At 42.5% G+C, this 20,357-nt stretch overlaps 1 protein-coding gene across 2 annotated transcripts in view; it reads left to right on the top strand.

The window, feature by feature from the left end:
* INTS9 (integrator complex subunit 9) overlaps window positions 1–20,357 on the top strand; it is a 68,972-nt gene that overhangs the window by 45,174 nt on the left and 3,441 nt on the right. For both annotated transcript variants that reach the window (XM_052692153.1, XM_052692164.1), the window contains exons 12-15: window positions 673–844; window positions 5,839–5,963; window positions 7,199–7,366; window positions 18,310–18,408. In XM_052692153.1, the coding sequence (XP_052548113.1) occupies window positions 673–844; window positions 5,839–5,963; window positions 7,199–7,366; window positions 18,310–18,408 (564 nt within the window). The remainder of the gene's footprint in view (window positions 1–672; window positions 845–5,838; window positions 5,964–7,198; window positions 7,367–18,309; window positions 18,409–20,357) is intronic.

Here is a 20,357-nt window from a genome sequence, read left to right on the forward strand (position 1 = left end):
AGCAAAATTCTCCTTCGAATAGTGCCTGGGTAACTAAACTTCCTTATCTTAGTAAAGAAATCTGTTCTGCATGCATGAGGTATGTTATACTCTGTTTGCCACCTCCAGTGACAAGTACTCCTTATTGTTCATTGTTATTACTGATTTCAGTGGTAGGAGGAGACAGTCTGTTCTTTCTTGTGCTTTTCCAGAGGATTTGGCTCTGTTTGAACCCGTTACACAGATGAAATTCACAGCAACGTACTGCTGAGGGCAAAATTGCCTGGTATTGCTGGGATGGAAGAAAACCAGGTTAAATGTCTGTACCCAGAGCTTGTGGCAAATAGGAAAAAGTAGCTTGTTTTGAGTGTGGCAGCTGAGCTCTCTGTTCACTCCAGGAAATTCTAAGAAGGGAGTGTTTGCAGTTTCCTCTCAGTTTCTTTACTGGTACCAAAGAAACGAGAGCAAAGACTTGGAGGCACCTGGCGCCATGCTCTGACTTCCTTTTCATAACATTTAGGACAGTAATGACTAAATGTACTGAAAAATCTAAGGAATATGCAGGAAGGGGCTCTGTGATGAAATACGAATAACCTGTAGAATATTTGTAATCACATGTAAATAAACACTTGGAATTACAGGGCACAGAGGCATGAGAAGTTCGTAATGTCTGAACTTTTGTTTTTGTTTCAGCTGATTCAGACAAACAAATTAAAACATTACCCCAGCATCCATGGAGACTTCAGCAATGACTTCAAGCAGCCATGTGTCATTTTTACTGGGCATCCCTCTCTAAGATTTGGGGATGTGGTTCATTTCATGGAGTTATGGGGAAAATCTAGCTTGAACACTGTTATATTCACAGGTAAGTAAAATGTGGTATCATTATGAAATTAGCAATAAGTTGTGCTCTGGTGAAGTGTGGCTACATCCTGGGAGCTTTACTCATTTGTTCTGGAGCAGAAGTTTCTGACTCCAGTAAGAGCTCTTTTAAATTAAGACCCCAGAGTTGAGTGTAGTGACAAGTGTAATTATTGTGCCATTTAATTCATTTTAGCCCTGCAGAGCCAACCTTTGCCATGCAGAGTCAATCCTTGCCATTTTTAAGCAAAACCTTTGTTGTGCACAGCAGTAAAACGCCTACAGGAAATTAATTTTTGGATTAGAAGCAGCTGGCTGCAAGTTAAGCTCAGGCAAGACCTGTCTCCATATTCCATTGGAATCACCAGCCTTTCCTCACACCTTGTCTTGCCCTTTCTTCACAACCTCAGACTGCTGCTCGACTCCTTAGTAACCTTGTACAACCAGTCTGCTTCTAAAGGTATTTCTGTGCTGTCTGCTGGTCAGTAAGTGTTCACCTCATGCAGAATTAGCAGCAGTGGGTTATGCCGTTGCTGCCTTCTGGTTGAACTTTGTTTTTCAGACTCCTTTTAGCTGATGGACACATCTGCATCTGAAGCTGAAGGTACAGCTCAACTAAAAACCAGGGGAGCTATTTCTCAATGACTCAGGCTGCCAGGGGCACAACAGTTCCATCTTTGAAGTTCCTCTGCTTGTCCCAGTATGTTTCTAATTTTAATGGATTTAACGATTCGAGCACTGTCCACCTCAGAGAGATCTGTGATCTCTGATCCTAAGGACAGCTGCAGCCCAGGATCATGCCAGTCATTAACAGCAAGACAAAATATTTAAAAGAGAACATGAAGCTTCAGGGAGATCTAGCAAAAGGGATGCCTTCTTCAGTTTGATCTTCTTTAGAAAAGCTTCAGCACCTTCCCTGGAACTGATGTTCTGTCTGAGTGCCTCTCTTTATTCCCTGTGTGTCATCCAGACAGAACCCTACAGTGGGCACTGTTCAGACATGATCATTAAAGCCATTGCTACAGGTTTTATGTGGAAAGAACTCTATTATAAATAGGAGAAGTGTTGAATATAATTCTCAGTCAGATAAAAATGTTGTGAATTTTGGACTAGGACAAAAATAATTAGAAATGGGAGGAGAACACTGAGTAATTGATCAAACCTATTCCCACAGCAAGCTCATGATGGAGTCCCACTGTTAAGCTTGTTTTCCCCCTCTTCTTAGTGAATAGAACTTGCTGGGAGGCACGAAACCTCCTAATGCAAATAGATTTGGAAAAGGGTTCATTCTTTCCTTTTTCTTCTCTTAACTAGTGATTGGCAAATCCTTTTGACTCTTTTACAGTATTGGTACGAAAACACATCAGAGTATTGTGACACTGTTATACTGGCTTGGAAAAGGAAAGGTTATTGGTAGATTTAAAGCAGTATGTAATTAGTACATACTTCCCTCCTGCAAGGGGAAAGAAGATACAAGAGAGTTCCTGCTGAGCAGATTAGAAACTTTAATCTCAAAACTGTATTTGTGCTGGGGAGTGATCCACAATGCCACAGTACTAACTTCATAGATGTTATGGTGCCCACCACTCCTGCCCTTTGGGATAATGTCAGCAAATAGGCCCTAATTAGGGTAAGCAGTAGAAAAGCAGTACAGATATAAATTATTTTGGAAATAGTGATTCCTACTCCATTTAGGGACTTCAGTTAAAACCAGAGCATGTACACCCTCTGCTGGGTTGTGTATTTTGTGAACTTTCAGGAAATCAGTGGCATTAATCATGTTGTGCAAGTGCTACCCACAGTCAGTGAGGATGTCAGAAACTGGTCTTTAATGGCAAAACATCTCATTCTGTGCCTGTGTAGAAGAGAGAATTGATCTTTCCATATCAAGCTAATCCTTCCATGAAATGAGGAAATAGAACAGGCTACTGTTAGAGCTTGGCTCTGGCCAGTTGTTAAGGTGTCCAAATGGAGAGCATAACGACTCATGGATTCTTTAGGTTATGGTCTTTGAGATTCATTCCCAGTCAATACTTCAGGTAAATGTTGGCTGTAGGGACCTTGGAGTGCCCAGTGATTCCAGGCACTTCTTGTGGTTTGTTACTTAAAGCTGTGTCTTTTTGTCTTCAGTGCCTATCTCTGTCCATAGGCAGGATGTTCCTACTTCCTTATGACTGTCTCAGCTGGAACAAAGACTTATTTGTCTGCAGAAATTCCTAGCAGATTAAATTCTTAGTATCTCCAGTGGAAATCTGGAGCACTTCATTGAGATCTAGGATTTTTATTATTAAATTACCTAGCTTCTCCTGTTCTGAGATAAAATTGCCTGGAGTAATGGGAGAAATACGGTCCATTGAAGGAGTGTGTGACAGCACATCATGTTCTAATTTCTCCTGTTGAAGGCTCATTGTTTCTAGTAGTTAGGACCTTTGAATTACAAGGCAGTCATACTTACTAGTTATGATAGTGCTTCTCTAGTCCACAGGAGCTAGCTAGTCTCCACCTTTTCAGTTTGTATTGTAAGAAACAACTTCAAGAGAATACAGACTAGCACAGCAGCTGCAGCCAAGGCAGAACACCAGCTGTGAGTGAGGTGTAGAGCTGCTTTGCTTGCTTGTGTCATCTGCATGTTACCACTGAAGCAGCATTGAATAGATTATTGATTAAACATATTGAATTCCGTTGAGCCACAAAGAAGTTCTGGAAGAAACCATGATAGAAATAGTCCACTTTTTGCTCTCGCTCTGATAACAGCAGCGCGTTAAAAACTGGCTCCGTAGGAGATCTTAAAACAGCTCATGCATGCCACGTTAGTGCTGTACAGTGGAAGATTTTACAACTGTGTCACATAGTTGTAAATCAGATGTCTTAGGGAAAAAGCTAAAGACCTGTCATTCTCTCAGAAAATGCATCCTTGACGAGTGCTGCCTCCCATCATGCAGTTGAATTCTGCTTTTTTACTATCTTCCAAGTAGCAATTGCATTGTATCACAAGTTCATGTGAAGACTAGCTCCAGTTATGTTTTCACGTTTTGAATGTTGGAAGTCCTGTGTTAGAGTTGCAATTTCAACCTTAGAATGTGGGTATTGGAATTTCTCACTTTTCCAAGCCTACTTATGTCCTCATTAGTTGCTCAGAGAGATTGTAGATTTGGTGCCATTTTGGATAGTTAGAGCAAGAAATACATGTGTAGATTATCTGAACCTATTGACTCAAAAATATGTATTTTCAGTAGTTGCAGCCTCATGACATTTTCAGAAAGTCAAATCTGTGTCATCCACACTGCCAGATGGGATGGATTCTCTTCTAATAACTTTTTAATTTACCGTGTGCAGTTTCATTCTACATCTCTAGCAGAGTGGTTGACTTAAGTTTTCTTTTTTATTCCCCAGCATATTTTAAAATGTCCTCTGGTTTAATCCTATCTGACTATAGTTCTTCAACTAGCTACTTTCTCAGTATTCTTATTACGCATTGCTATTTATTGCCTCTTTTTGCATGTTTTTGGGCTTTGATTCATTGGCACTAACACATGTGCTTTTAACTAGCATGGCTGTTTGCCCAGTATAAGTTCCGTTTCGTGTTTGGCAATTCATGGCTTTTGAGGCATCCAATAAGATATTTTCGTACAAGTATCATTTTTTGTTAATATTTCTCACTTAAATGTTCCCAGGCAGCTACACTGATGCTTGCTTTAGGTTAAATTGCCCCTTTGAATTTGCCCCAGTTCCAAACATGCATATCATTGACTGATATTATTTTCTGTTCTCACAAGGTAAATATAACCACATCATGACCACTGACACTTAGATGTATCAGATTTTTAGGCTAGCAATTATCCTTACCAGTTGTATGAGCTCCAGCATTGAATGTTGGATACCATGATGGATGCTCTACTTGCAATATAAAATGTTGGGGTCATTATTTTTTGCTGTCTGCATGACAAATCTGGTCAGCCCTTCTCTGATTCCCCCCTACCCCAGCCAGGCCACCCAGCACAGGGTACCCACGTGCAGGGGCTTTGGAAGATCCCCAAGGCAGAGACCCCACAGCCTCTCTGGTCCCTGTGCCACAGCTCCACACCCAGCACAGAGGAACTTCCTGATCCATGGATCCTCACCACGTCATGTATCAGGCCTTGCATTTTTGATCCACGCACCAAAAAAATAGTAAAAACAGTATTGTGTGTTGTATTACTCTGTGTGAGTAAAAGTACATTCAGTGCATGGCTTTTTCCTGGCACACCACCAGCCTCATTTTTCAAAATCAGTGCTAAAAGTACAAGGGGAAATTGAGACTTACTAGATCTAGTAAAGGTATCAACTGAAAACACAATCATAGTCCATCTCAGCTTCTGGGTAGCCCCTAATGTAAACAGCCTGCAGTTCATACTGACCTGTCTCTGCTGACATAACTGAAAGGCCCAATTTCCTGCCATTTCAGGAAGAGAGCACCTTGCAGATTCTCTCTGGTTGTATTAAAATGTAGACCCTTGTTTTTCCACCTAGCACTGAGATAGAAAAAAAAGGTGCTGGAGAGAAAAAGGGTTGCAAGGCAATGTGTTTGCAGGAAGGGACATTTGCACAGGTTTAGCCAAGATACAATCTTTATGCTGCCTTCCTGCCACAGTGAAACTGACATTTGGGTTACCTTATGATACCAAAACTTAGACATCTTGCCTTCTTTTACAGGATCTGATTAAAAATAAGAGATAATGGTTTTGCCTTGATTAAATTTGTTATAAAAGGCATGCAGTAATGTGTTCAGATGAAATAGTATTGCTCTGTAGCTTGATTAAGGTAAGTCTAATTGGGGGGTTAATTTTCATCAGATTAACTGAAAATATTGGATGGGGGAAGGAAGGAGGGAAAAGAAAGTATAGCAAAATTAGCTTTGCTATAAAACAGCTTGTCTAGACTGGAATGTGGAATGAGAGATGAGCCAGGCCCACTTTGTTCTCAGTAGGCATTCCATATTTTCAACATTTCTCTTTTCAGAACCAGATTTCTCTTACCTGGATGCTCTGGCTCCTTATCAACCTTTGGCCATGAAATGTGTTTACTGCCCCATTGACACAAGACTGAATTTTATCCAGGTGTCTAAATTGCTCAAAGAAGTCCAGGTAATGAATTGTTATTGCCTTTTCTTATGTTTCTTCACACATTCATCTGAAATAAATAAGTTGGTTGTGATTGTTATGTTAAATAATGGCAAAACGAGATAACACGCAGGTTTTTTCTCTATCAGAGAGCACAGAGAATGACACTTTTCCATTATTCTTTCTCCTGCTTGTTTAAATTAGCCTCTGGGTGTCTGATACAGTCCTAATGTAAGGTGTACCAAGAGCAGATCATCCTCTGTGCCCTCAGCTTTAACCATCTCCTCAATGCCTGTAACTTAATCCTGCACTTGATCCTTGCCATGATTCTGGCATCGCTGCTGTGGAGTCTCACTCACATATTACTTCCAAATTGACTGCTGTTCTCATTCCATTTGCACAGTCTGTCCTTCTTTGTCTAGGAAGAAGGGCAGAGCTTCCAGATAGTCTCTGCTTCTCCCCCTTGGCTTTTTTTGCTTTTCGTGGCCTCTCCTTATCCATCCTATTTGTTTCTGCTAAAATTTGGTTTCTGACTCATGACATCATTAAATCAACACAAAAATGCATGTTCTTCCAAATCTCTTAATGTCTCGATCATCTTACCTGTTCATTCTGTGACCTGGCTTGTCACTGGTGGAAATTACATTGCCTGTTTTTCTTCCTCCATGTAACTACTGAAGTATGCTGTTCCCAAAGCAGCTGGCAGAAACTCCTTTGGCTTCCTTAAATCCTGTGGTGATCCCTGTGGTAATCAGCTTGCTTATGCATTTGTTAATGCATTGCTGACAGGTCGTGAAAACTCAGAGTTGCCTATTTTGCTAACGTTTTTGCAGTCTTGTGTTTTGATGTGTTTGCCTCACTCCGTGCCATTTTGTGATGGTCTGCACCACTGCTGTATTTGCTTCCAATTGAGATGACAAGCATTTGGACAAGAATGCTGTTGAACATTTTAATTTTTTTCTCTCCTTATGGCAGCTAACATGACTGCTGATATTGATGTACTGCTTAAAGATACAAATTTTGGCCTTGTTACTCTGGGCAATGTCTGTATACAAAGTAAATACTGCTTGTTCCTTGGACAGTTTGTTTCAATCCTGATTGGATCTTCTGGTTTTCATCTTTGTGATGTTGTTTTCACAGAGTTAAGTTAACTTGCTAATACCAATCTGCAGACCTCCTTATGGCAACGATTACTGATGTAGGGCAGTGCGCAGCACCAACCAGGCATTTCTGTAAGTCACCACAGTCCTCTTTTCCAGCCTCTCCATGTAGTTTGCCCAGAGCAGTACACCCAGCCACCTCCCTCCCAGTCTCACCGTACGGATTTGATGGTAGACTGTCAGCCTCCACCAATGTCCTACCGCAGAGCAGAGGTCCTGACTCTTCCCTATAAACGACGCTATGAGAAGATCGAAATCATGCCAGAAGTAAGTAGCAAAAGGTGGGGAAAAGATGTGGCTTGTGCTCATACTTCGAGCTGCATTTCAGTAGCCAGTTTGACTAGACATACCCTGCATCTGTGATTTACTGTTGACTCTGAACACACAAAGCATTTTTTGTCGAGTAGAGTGCTAAGAAAGCATTTTTGAAGGGAATTTCATTCTGTAAGTTAAGAAGAATTGGAGAAAAATGAAACATGATGGGCAAGTAAAAGGTATCTTCAGGTTAATTGTCCTTTGCAGGGACACATCACGTCTCCAACTGCAGAACAAAAGGCAATGTCTGCTAGCCAGCTGTGAAGAAAACCAGTCATTGCCTGCTTACGTATGGGTAAGCAGAGACACTGCAGTTTGAATTAGTAGTACAGGGCCATGAAAGGGATTGAAAGAGATTGGGAGTTAGTAATCAGGACTTGTTTTTCTCCTTCCCCAGCTGTACCTGCTGTGAGAAATACCCTTTCCTTTCAGTAGTAGTATTCAGCTGAACGTTAAAGACACTGCAGTAAAATGGTTCATTTGTGTTAGAACAGTTTCGATAACTGGTCAATTCCTATGGACTCCCAAAATCCAACAGGGAAGGAGTTGTTTGTGGCCATCTATAATGTGGACTGCTTATGGCTGCACCATCTATTAATAATTTATTACACCCATAAATTTTATACAAACGCGCTCGTAATACAGAAGGTGATCCATATTCTAGCAGATATGATATTGAATATTTTTTTAACAATTCAGTCAACACAAAGGTGTCCTTGGACCAGAGATGACAGTGACATTTTACAAGAAGGTTTACTGCCCTCTGGATATTGAATATACAAGTCTGCTTTTCATCAGAGAGCCAGCATGCAGCCTACCTGCTGTTTTGATTCCTCTGATGCCATGAGTTTTTCCTTAAACTCTGAGGTTGCAAGTGAGGCTTTATATGTGAGCCTATCCCTTGTCAGCCCTGTGAAATGGGTGGGCGTCAGCTTCTCTTGCAAACAGAATGCAAATCAGCACATATGCTAGAAATTTGCCAACCCTCGTGCATTGTGAAGTTCCTATTAGAGGAGAGGGTTGTATAAATCATAGCTATGCTGGTGCATGGGTTTTGTGCTCTGTCAGAGTCCTCCTGGATGATTTGCACAAGTCCAAATATAAAGTGCAACTGAAAGCAGAAAGAGTGAACACAAAGGCACTAAGTACTGCAGAGTTTCCTGGCAGAATTTATTAGCCCAAAGGCACTGCTATGCTCATGGAGCTAAAGCATCAGAAAACGAGTCAGTGGTTCTTCTGCTGGGCTGGCTGTCTGCAGCAAGTTCCTTTGCACTTGAGGCTCAGCAGGCTTTGTGGATTCGGCACCAGTAAGAACACGCCTTCTATTTCTCAACTCCAGATCTCCTTTTTGTGTCCTGTCTCTAAAGTGAAAGGATTCTTTTTACAGATTGTAGTAAAAATGGGACATGGAAATAATAGTGCTTCCCAAAACTGCTGGGATGTCGGAGGAAGGGTGTGCATGGTAGACAGTGTGGTATTCACCGGGCTGGGACTGGTTATCAAAAAAGCATGCAAAAAAGAAAAACAGGTTTCTATTGCATTGGCTTTAACTCAGAGTTATATGAGATGCATATATAAGAATACTGACAGAAACTGCCTGTTTTCTCCTCTGTCAGATATGTCAAATTGCTTTCACGCAGGAGTCCTAGCTTGAAAGCTGTCTGTCTGTTCAGGGAATAGAAACATCTCTTGTGATTTTTCACATCCAGGTATTCCCCCTAGGTTCCAAAGCTGTTCTTCTCAACTCAATGCAACAAGCTACTTGGTGTATAACGGCTCTCCTAAAAAGGTTAAGGTGATAAAAAGTAGATCAGAAGGCTGTTGTCCCACCGCACTGGGGCACAGTGGAGGGAGAGAAGTACTTTCTTCCTTTAGGGTGTTCTTTGAGAGTTAGAATGTTTTTGATAAGAGCCAGGCAATGATTCAGGGCTTTTAATAGGATACCATTCCCCAGCACTGAGGTATGCAAATCATCCTCAAAAAGAGATCTTGATCATTTTTTCCAAGGGAACTTGTTAGAGGAGTAGTCATGCCAAATTTGTAGTAATCACAGACTGTCTCCCTGAACAGTCTCTTTTTCAGCAGGTGTTCATGGCATCACTGTTTGAGGCTGATTTTTGCTTCCAGCTTGACCTGCAATGAGGTGATAAGGCAGAGGAGGGTTGGGATGCTGTCTCCCACCCTTTCTTGCTTTGGTCTCAATCTCAGCAGCATAGCTGAAAACTGCTGAGAAGTGTAGCTACGTAATCTCTCCTATTCTATACAACAGTCAGTCCTAAAGGATTGGTGATTTTCAAGTAAATAAGAGAAGGATGTCTGTTTTCATTCCCCGTGTTATCTTTAATGCTTACTACCTAAATAAACAGTGGTACATTTTGCCCTCCTGAAGAATTTTTTTTTGTGCTAGGCTTGCCTCATTTTCTCTCCCAGCAGAAGAGCCCTGTTTGTCTGTCCCTTTGTGCAGTGGGATCATTAGGACATTGGTTTTTAGAGGCTGATGTGGGTAGGCTGCTGCTTTCAGGCAGAGTTTACGTAGTGGTAGCAAAAAAAGGTAGCTGTATCTCCCCTATCTGCTGGGCTGGTCGTGCAAGACAGGATTGCAGATATGATCAATGAAGTTCCCCAGTGGAGACCATTTACTGCTTTATGTTCCTTTTCATGTAGTTTCATCTAGGAAAACTTCTATAAGGATGTCTGAATACATAGATTTTCTGTTCTGCAAGGAAATGTGTTTCACATGGGCTCCCCCCAGCTCTGAGGTAGTGAAGGCTTAGGTGGCAGCTGGACATGACATGTCAGGGCTCCTGGCAAATCCTGTGAAGGCTTATTATCTGTCAATAACATGTTAGCCAAAAATGAAGTCCTGACAGGGCCCTCTGCTAACATCCACCGTCCTCTTTCAGAAATGGGGATGTGTTCAAGCCTCTGACTTAGTTTTTAGAGCTTTTGCAAACCAAACAGTTGGCTCAGCACGGTTTCAGTCACTGCAGACTGACAGCACTGTAGTGTGAAATTTCCTACAGAACTATTTCAGTGCTTCAGATTCTGGCCTGCCAGACTGCTGTAAATGTACTGATGGGGCTGGAGCTTGTCTGCATTTCGATCACTTCACCAAAGAGCAGTCAGGTCAAAGCAGGGCTGTTGTATGATAATGAGATTTACTTTCAGAGCAGCTTTTGTTTAGAGAGAGGTTTTAACAGTCCCGAGGCACCAGGCTGAAATGGCTCTCAGAGGTATTGCTGAAGCCTTTATGCTTCAACTAATTTGTTCTTCTTAGCATTTGCTTTTCACTTTAAAAAATAATTTTTTAAAAAGACTGCTTCCTGGAAATTGGTAGGTATTGTCTGCTCACAGGAGAACGATGGGAAAATAGAAAACACCTTCTGGAGCAAACAGATAAATTAAACAGTAGTGTCTGAGCAAATAATGTGCCTGCAGTTTAATTAGAGCCGAACAGTGGTGCGGATCACTTGATTTCAGTAGCAGACTGACTTCAGTGAGGGCTGTGTTTTTAAAACATCCTATTTGCAAGTTCTTCAGGACACAGGCCAGTACAGGAGAGTGTGAATGTGCACTGCACATTCCAACATGAAGTGAAATTGCAGGGAACTGTTGCAGAGAAAACAGACACGTGGCTGCTCATTGCGGTTCTGTAGCTTTCGTTCTGTCCTCCTCCTGTCCTGACTTTCTTTCCACACACAACTTTGCCAATTCTTATTTAACAGTGGTGAAAAATGGCTTCCATCTTACCTCTCCAACTTCCAGGCACTAAAAAGTTTGATGTCTGTCTTTCTGTAAACCCTCCACTTATTTTGGTGATCTCACTTTGTCCATTCTCCTGACCTCTCTCTTCTTTTCCCCCCAGCTTTTCCTACTTGTATAGGGATGCTGTAGTCTCACTTATACAGTAAATGTGCTTTCTTTCTTTCTTTTTTTTGCTGCATCTTTTCCTTGGTTAGCCTCATCCACAGACTGTTCTATTTAGATCACATGAAACTCAAATCTGCTTTTCTACTCCCGACCTGGTTTTGCCTGCCCACATTAATATCTAGGCTTGTTTCTTCATTGTTGATGTCTGGCTGTAAGGTAACAGTCATTTTTAATGAGGTACTCACCTCTTTTTTTCCAATAAGCTTCAACAATGTCTCATTCTGACCCACAAGCTGGTTACTATATTGTACATGTTTTGATTGATGCCCTTTTATATCTTTCAGATGACTCATCTTTTGCATCTATAAGCTAGTTGCCTTTGCTTTGAAGATATTTTGCATCCTTGCTTGCCCTGCATGTCATTTTTTATTCAGGTTTGGGGCTAATTACTTCTTCTGATGATTCCAGCTTCTACTGTCCTCTTCCTAGTGCCTCAGACAATTGTTTCCTGCCTGCTTCCAGGCTACACAGCATACTGATGAAGAGCTTCATTAAACAGCCATAAATCTACTTCATTATACTTTTTTAATGGCTCTTTAAAACTGTCTCTATGCACAGTATAAGCAAAAAGCTAGAGGTTAGCTTTTATGCGCTGACATTTTATGCCCACAATCCCACCCAGCATTGTTTCCTGGTGGTTGCTCTATGTCTTTCTGGTTTTGTCTCTGTGGTTTGGGATAAAGCTCATCATGTTGATTTGTAGCCCTGGTCTATTAGTGGGACTTTCCAGCAGTGCATGAGTGCAAGCAGCAGAGATAGAGATGAGAGCTGCCTGCTCCGTGTACGTGGAAAAGGAGAGGTTTGTTTGATTGTTCAGAAACACAGGAATACCCCTTCAGCCTCCACTTTATTTCTCCACCAGATTTTGACTCTACGGAAGACTGAATTTAAGATAGAGACTTGTGCAAACAATTTCAACAGCTTCATGTATTTATGGCATGATCCTTCATTCACTGAGCTTAATGAGACTTTACAGTGTGCTGCAGAGATCTGTCGCAGACCCACAGGGAAGGAAAGGGCTCGGGTTATTTAACAACACAATCATCTCATTTAAAGCACTTGAATTGTGTAAAATCTGAGGCAGAAACCCCAACAGGACATGATGCTGATAACCCACTAATTATTACATAGAAGTGCTCTTAGTTCTGGGATGTTTGCTCTTCTCTGTTGGAAATGCCCTTGTTCCATTAAGGCTTGTTAGAAAAATTCCCCAGGTAATTTCTGTTCTGCTGCCCCATGGCTTTCAAGATGCTTGTTACCTTGTTCAGTATGCTAGTTGGTTCACAGGCATGTTTGTATCTCCAGACCTTGCCCATTTTGGTGCAAGTGTACAACCACGTATCTTTTTGTTTCCTCTGCAGGATCAAATACTTGCAGACTTCCTGCACTCAGACTCTGCCTGGTTTAGCAGATGGTACAAAGCCAAGGCTGAGTCTGTGTGATGTGCTGCCCCACAGTGTAATCTCTTGTGCATTTCTCTGTCTGGTTTTGACTGATTTGACAGCAGAGCTTCTGGCACTTCAGTGGTGAAGGGATAAGAAAAGGCAGAGAGGTAGGAGGTGAGGTAGATTGTCTTCCTTTCCTGACACTGCCTTCCAAATAAAACTGAGTGACAACAACATGAAGACAATGTTTTTTTCTATTTTCTTCTTCTTCTTCTTCCCCCCTCCCCCCCCCCAAACAGACTATACAGGTCCTCACTGCCTGTAAACAAAAGTATTATCTGTATTATTCAGATTTTAAGCATGTGGAGTATTTCTGTTTCTACTGAAGTTATACTGGGAGAGTGCTTTCTGGTGTGTAATGCATATCAGAAACTGGGTCTGAGGTGTGAGGGGCAGGGCAAGTGGAAGGGTGGAGGCTGGGGCAGGTTGTCCTTTGTTCCTGCTTTGCTGAAGGCAACTTATTTAAAAACTTCTGTGGAGCTGTTATCGCTCAGCTCAAATGGACTCCCTGCAAAGACAGGAAGGTTTTACAATCTTTGCTTTTCTTTAATCCTTGAGACAGGATATTTTTCTCTCGTGTGTGAATTGCATTCTTTTTAGGGACTGTAATCTAGGTGGGAATCTCTTCACACCTGGCAAGCTCCAGGTTGTAAGCAACCGTTTCCACCTAGAAGTACCCTCATGGGTTACATGGCCACAGCCCATGAGCTGCAGTTCCTAATAGTGTTTAAGATGTGCCTCTAAAAAGGCAGGCAACAGCTTCCAATTGTGAAGACTTGTGCCCCTGCTGTTCCCACTAGAATGCTATTCAGAACTCCACAGTCTCTGCTGGCTAGAAACATTCTAATTTCTAGCCTACGCATATTCATGGCTGGTCTGCACATACTTACTCTCAGCATCATGTTTTAGCATAAATAGATTTTCTCTTTTGTTGGTGTTTTCCCTGTAGTGTTTATGTGCAATAATCAAATTCTGCTTTTAGATTTCTTTTGGATTTTCTTTTTACTAAGCTAAACAAGCTGAGATGATTTAGTTTTCTTCTTACAAAGCAGTTTCTCCTGCCCTAATCTACCCTTCAGTATATCCTGCTTAAACATCAATTACCCAAAATTTACAAGTAGTTCAGATGAGATCTTGCTGAGCCCTATAGCATAACAAAAGCTCATCCTTGCTCAAACTACCTGATATTTTCTAGAGATGCATTTTGCTTTTTCATGACTGTGTCACCTTTGTGACTCTGTTCTCATGGGATGGACTAATAAATGTGGACCCTTCACCTCTGGCATTTCCAGCAGCTGACAGCTCACGACCAAAGCTCTGTATTAGCCCTGTCCATGGCCTTGCATTGCATGCTACTTGGTTTTCCCACTCAAATTCTTGAGGTCACCTAACTCTTCCTTTGTGATAGCCTGATCTTTCTTTCCAGTTAAGGGTGCCTCTGCAAAGAACCGAACACTCTTTGTTCTGTACTGAGGTCATAAGTAAAAACTGGATGCTGGTAGGCTCCAGGCTGAGCCTTGTGAAGTTGCACAGCAGCCCACTAGTTGATACCTTTCGTTTCACTTTCCCCATCTTAGGGCTGCTGTAGAAATCCCCAGTTCCCAGGTAGTGCCTTGCCCAGTGCATTGTGAGGTGCAAACTGTGGCCAAGGAAGGTATGACAATTTTATTCTTTTATAAGATGAAAGTCTAAGGATTTGCAAGGTGCTGAATTTATAATGCGTCTGTCCCACCCAGTGGAATCACAGTTCTATTCCATGTCTTTAATTCCTCTGTTTTGATCCAGAGTTGCAAGTCTTGGTGCTGCTTCTAACGCAGTGATGGTATACATTTATGTACATTTGCAGAGCTGGTAAATAGCACCTTTAGTGCTGATGCAAAAGAAATCAGCTGTGCGCCTTTCTAAATGTGCGTGCTGTGATCTGTTGTTCACATCAGTGCATTTTGAGTCTTAAAACTTCCAGGGATTCTAATTACTGGTAACGGGGTTCCTGCTGATTTCCCTTCACTGTAGGCCTGGAGCGTGAAGATCCAGCTCATCTCTCTCAGCTATTCAGCCCCAATTTGTTTTTAACAGTAGGAGCTTCGGATCCTGTCATCAGTCATCGTTAGCTCTTCGTTGCCATTGGAAGACTTTCCTGCTGCTGACCGAAGGCAGTGCCTGAAGAGCAGTCCAGGGGGAGCTGTCCTTGAGGAAGGCTTTAGTTGAGACTGCAGTGTGACCTGGTCTGCGTGCGTTGTCCTGCTGTAACAGCCGTACTTTGGCCAGCTGCAGCCTTCAGGCTCATGTGATAACGCGTCAGATCTCATTTCCTTGTGGGAAATGTAATCCTTCAGGAAAGTTTCAGGTGCAGTTTGTGGTAAGAATGTTTTTTTCCTGTTGGATGTAGGTGGGGAGCTCTGGTCGTAGAGAACTTCCTTTGGCTGTCCAAGGCTCACATGGCTGCACTCATGACCAACCCTTGCCGTTTCTTACAAGTGAGAGTTGATGACTTGTGCTTTTTGGTTAGTCACTGTTTTAATCTTTGCTTAACAGGAGATAGTGTAAAAATTGGAATACACAATACACATAACACACAGGTTTATCTGAAGGCAGTCCAAGTGCTCATCCATATTCATGGACTGATTAATGTGCTGTTAGTGCTCAGTGCCATGCGGCTCTGCTTTCGTGGCTTTCCCAATGCCATTATGTGGCATCTCACTAGTGATAATGACTGCAACAAAGAAGCACTTATTCTTGCATAGTGGGGGGCTTTTCAGTCTTAAAGACAAAGACATAACAAGATCCAGATACTGAAAGTTGGACAAATTCAACCTTGAAATAAGACGTGGTTTCCTAGCTGCAAGGAAAATTAAAAGTTTGGAACAGCTTGCGAGAGGAAATGGTGGAGCTGCCACTGCTTGGAATGCAGACAAAATTTGCTATCTCTCTGAAAAAGGTTTCTTTAATCCAGCATTTTGGAAGAGTTCTGTGACTTGAGATCAGTTGAAAGGAGTACAGCAGCACTGTCTGGTGTTAGTAGGTGAATGGCTAGGTGTGATTAAATGACCTTTTTGGTTTGGGTCAGTGAATGTCTATAACAAAAGGATTGGCCACAACATGGAGAGGGCTGTGAGGTGAGGCAGTGGCTTAGAGGAGATAAAACTGGACATCTGTCTGACTGTCTTTTTGACTGTTAATAATTAAAGTGTTGCTGCTTACTGTGTGGTTCAAATGTGCACAGATGTTAATACCAAAGTATTTCAGAGGCAAAAGAGCACTTTGATTCTAAGCAGCTTTTTGTTTCTTAAGGGTCTTTATCCTTACAGTGTTTATCATTTTATCGTATGCTCTTCTTCATTAGAACCTATTTTCTATCAATCCTCCTCTGGAACATGGTGGGAATGGAGAGTGCCTTTGACCATACCGAGTGCAGCATGTCACCTGCTGCAAGTTTTACTGGTTTGAGTTCCTAGGAGAAATCCAAAGCAATGATTATCGTCGTATATTTTTTTTTCATTCTCTCAACCTTCAATAACAGACTGTGAAGGCTATATTCAGATTTCCTGCTTTAAAGGTTTTAAACAGAATCCCAGAGAGAGAGCTGTGTGAGTTGCTCCATAAAACTTTGATTTCAGAGATTCAGTAAGTCCAAATATGTGCAAAATTCAGGAGATTGGAATGCAGCCTTAAAATGTCAGTGTTTTTCCAACACAAACACCTATCCAATTGTTTTATTTCAGGGAGGTGCTCTCAAAATGTAGGCTGCTCCTTTAATAGGGGTAGGTAAGATTTTCAGACCTTGTTAGAAGTTGAATGGTGCTCTGCTGAAGCTAACAGAAAAGCCTTCTCCATGTTTTGATGGCCACTAGGAATGCTCTTGCACATGATGTTCACTTTTTTCCCTGTCCACTAGGATTAGTGCTTTGTAGTAATGCAGTAATTACCTTCAGGATTGGAACTTACATCAGGCACGAGTGCTTGCAGTCAGGTTCTGCTCCCTGTAGTTTCTTGGGAAGTGGAACGTTTCTGTTCTGCTCTGTCACTTGCCTGTTTTGGATCCTGATGAAAATGTACTGGATGTCCTTTGGTAAAGAATTCAATCTTCCATTGCCTCAAGCACACTTTTCTCTGAAATGAGAATATACCACGCTTTTCTAAAACCCGTTCAATCTCTCTTCCTGCTTCATGCATCTGGCAATCTAAAGAGAGCTGGTGTTGCCTTGCTGCCAGGGCAGTGGTGGTAGCTGGGACTCCAGAGCTCTGCAGCATTGGTGCATGACAGTAAGTAGATGAAGTTTTCAGAGAGCTCCTTTACCTTAAAGCAGAGCTCTTCACATCTGGCTCCAACTGGAGATGCCACGTGCTTGAAGCTGAAGGGCAGTGGAGTTCAGATGAACGTTGTCTTGTAGAGGCACTTTCTACTTGAGATAGGATGAGGGACTGGGGGGTTTGGGAAGAATAGCCAACACTCCTTCTTCTTAACTGTCTTCACAACTGAAAAGTCCTTCCACCCAAGTGGTGTAAAGTGTGAGCCAGCCGAACCATTTTTGTTTTGTGAGGTACCTGCAGTGTTTCCTCACAGACACAGAGCACACTTCAGTTGTCTTTGCCTTTAGGTCTGCAGATAATAGGACCATGCTTTACTGGGAGTGATGCTGGAAACTGCTTGGGCTGCTGGCGCTGCATATTGATAGCTGTTTGTTTAGATCTAGATCCTGTCTGCAGTCACAGACAGCACTCCAGGGCACCTGGTGTCCAGCAAGTTGTCAACTAGAATGCCTTCCAAGAAAAGAACATCATTTTCCGTGTTCATGAACTCCCTTTTTGCAGAGTTCCTTTGGAAGAATGACTGGAAGAGATGCTTCCCAGCTGCCCAACTTCTGCAAGTCCCAGCAGGTGCTGTCCTGCCCACTCCACATGTACTGCCAACCCCCTCAGTGCTGAGGATCTTGGAAGGTTGCCACTGAAACTTAAAATTGCAGCCAAGCCTGAATTTTATTTTTTTCAAAGGAGAGTTATGTAGAAGGCAGTGGAAGAGTTCTTATGCAGTGTTGTAGGGGAAAATGTCAAACCAGTCAATAGAGCCAGTATGTTTTTAGGACAGACTCTTCTTCCAACTGTTCTGCAGCCTGAATGCTGCAGCACTAAGGAGCTGAAAAGAAACTACTCTGATTAATGTTGTATATCAAGGTAACAAAATAACAAATGCTGCTGAGTTAGACTGAGTTTTACTGATCAGAGTTATTAATAAAGCAGTTGATGCCCTTTTAAATGAGATTTCTCCCTAATTGCCTTGTTTTGGAAGACTTGCCCTAGTTGCTGAAAACCTTTCATTGCCCTGATAACATAAGGTTCAGTAACTTGAGATCCAGAAGGAGGGATAACCAGGTAAGAGGAGCACTCCATCATTGTGCCATGGGTTTGTGTTTACAGTTCATTAGTCCATGTTTTAAAATACCCTCCTGCCAATTTAAATCACAGCTGGATTCGTACAAGTTTTGAGATTATCACTTGCTGAATAAAATCCTTTTGCTTCAGCTTGCAGATTCACTTGTGCCCTTGGAGATTAAGCCTGGCATTTCCTTAGCAACAGTTTCTGCCATGTTGCATACTAAAGACAACAAGCATGTTCTGCAGGTACAGTATAATGGGAGAGGGAGAAAAATATCCTTGCACAGGGTTTCCTGCCATCTGGGACCCCAGCTGTTCTCATGAGGCAACCCTTCTAACAACTCTTTCCCCACCAGAGCAGCATTCCTGTCAGATGCTTTGTCCTGGCATGTGCAAGTGAGGAATTACACTTGGAGGAGAGAGTGTGGTGCATATAAATCTCTACCCTATTTTCATTGGCCGTGTGCCCAGCTAAGATAAAAGGGAAAGCAAGATTATTCATGGAGAGAGGCTGCACATCATGGCTGTTGTCTTCCATAACCTGTACACTGGGATCAGCATCACCTGGCTTTTCACAGATTCAGAATTGAGGGTCAGATGGGAAGGATGATGTGAAAGATTGGACACCTGGAAGGCCTGTGTTCTTTAAGTTGCTCTGCTCCCCAGGAATCAGCACATCCTTTGGAAAGAACTCCAAAGATTAAGTGAGGAGAAAATCCCTCTTTTTCTGCTATCTCCTTTAACTGCCATTGCAGTTCCTGGCATTAGTGCTGTATGTGGAGATGATGCCTGGTGGAGCTGTTGAGCAGGAGATGCCTGGTCACCTTTCTCTGTTGATGCATGAAAGTACAGAGAACTCAGTGAAGCCACACATTTCATGATGCTGCCTGTCCCACTGGGCAGCAGAGCTGGGCTGAGCCCACAACACTTGAGAAGAGGGCCTGCTATGGTCCTCGTGGTGTTAATGCAGGGACATAAGGAGTGGTTAAAGATTGACATCAGTACACAGCAAACCAGATACCTGATTTTTTCAGGTCGGTTCCCTAGATGACACCAGGCAGCTAGAAAAATCGAAGTGTTAAAATGTGACTGGTCTGAGTCTTCTTTCTCCTTTATGTTTGGTTCATTTGCCCAGGGAGGTGGTTGAGTCACCATCCCTGAATGTGTTCAAAACCAGGTTGGATGTGGTGCTCAGGGACATGATTTAGCAGAGGGCTGTTAGAGTTAGGGTAGGATGGTTAGGTTGCGGTTGGACTGGATGATTTTTAAGGTCTTTTCCAACCTGAGCAATTCTATGATTCTCTACTCTGATTCCTGATGCCAAATTAACTTAGAGGTAGGCATAAACTTCAGGTAAGCAGCATCTGGGCCTGAGAGCTTAGGAGCTACAGAACCTGGGCAGATAAGCTCCAAAAACCTCGGCCAGTCAGCACAGAGCCGTGCAGTGATCCATGCATAAATAGCATCCTGCATGCACCTTGGTTCATCAGACTTCAGGATAAGTGGTTGTTTATGTGAAGTGACACCTGTCTGTGGAACCAGAGCCCGAGCAGGCGGCGTTTCTTTCCCAGGGATGAAAAACACCCTTCTTTTCCTGTTGTAAGATACAGATGGATATCACAACAGCAGGTTCAGGCATGGTGCTGCACACTGCGAGAGATGTGGAGTTGAGAGGAGCCCAGTCTGTCACCTGAAGTGTACAGAGCACAGCACAAGGCATCAGGACTGCCTCAGGCAGATCCACTGTGGTACACAGACACATCTTTGGTGCCAGCATTATGGAGAAGTTTTTTCCATCGCCTTTTTCCCAAGGACTGAGTTGCTAGGTCACTGGGAAAGTCAAGTGCTGGTACATCCTCAACATAACTGGCTTGGCACAAGGCACCTGGACTTCTTTTACAAAATAATTTCCTCACTGCTCTTATTATTTCTCATCTCCATGAAATGATCAGTACTCAGTTAAGAAGACGCCGTGCCTGCGTGCACAGCATCATGCAGTGCCAGGTTAGCTCCTCCTCCCCACACCTCCCTGCTAACAGAGGAGTCTCTCAGGGATGAGTTAAAGCAGATAGCTTCCTGAAGAACCTCAAAGTTATACCCAGATCACACTGCAGTGATTTTTCTGGCATTGCAGCATCTCTCGTGCCTGTCTGGATTCAGTTTTTTTCCTAATGTCTCATTTTTCTGAGGCCACT

The sequence above is a fragment of the Tympanuchus pallidicinctus genome, unplaced genomic scaffold (genome assembly GCF_026119805.1).
Source record: "Tympanuchus pallidicinctus isolate F22 unplaced genomic scaffold, pur_lepc_1.0 scaffold1, whole genome shotgun sequence".
Lineage (NCBI taxonomy): Eukaryota > Metazoa > Chordata > Aves > Galliformes > Phasianidae > Tympanuchus > Tympanuchus pallidicinctus.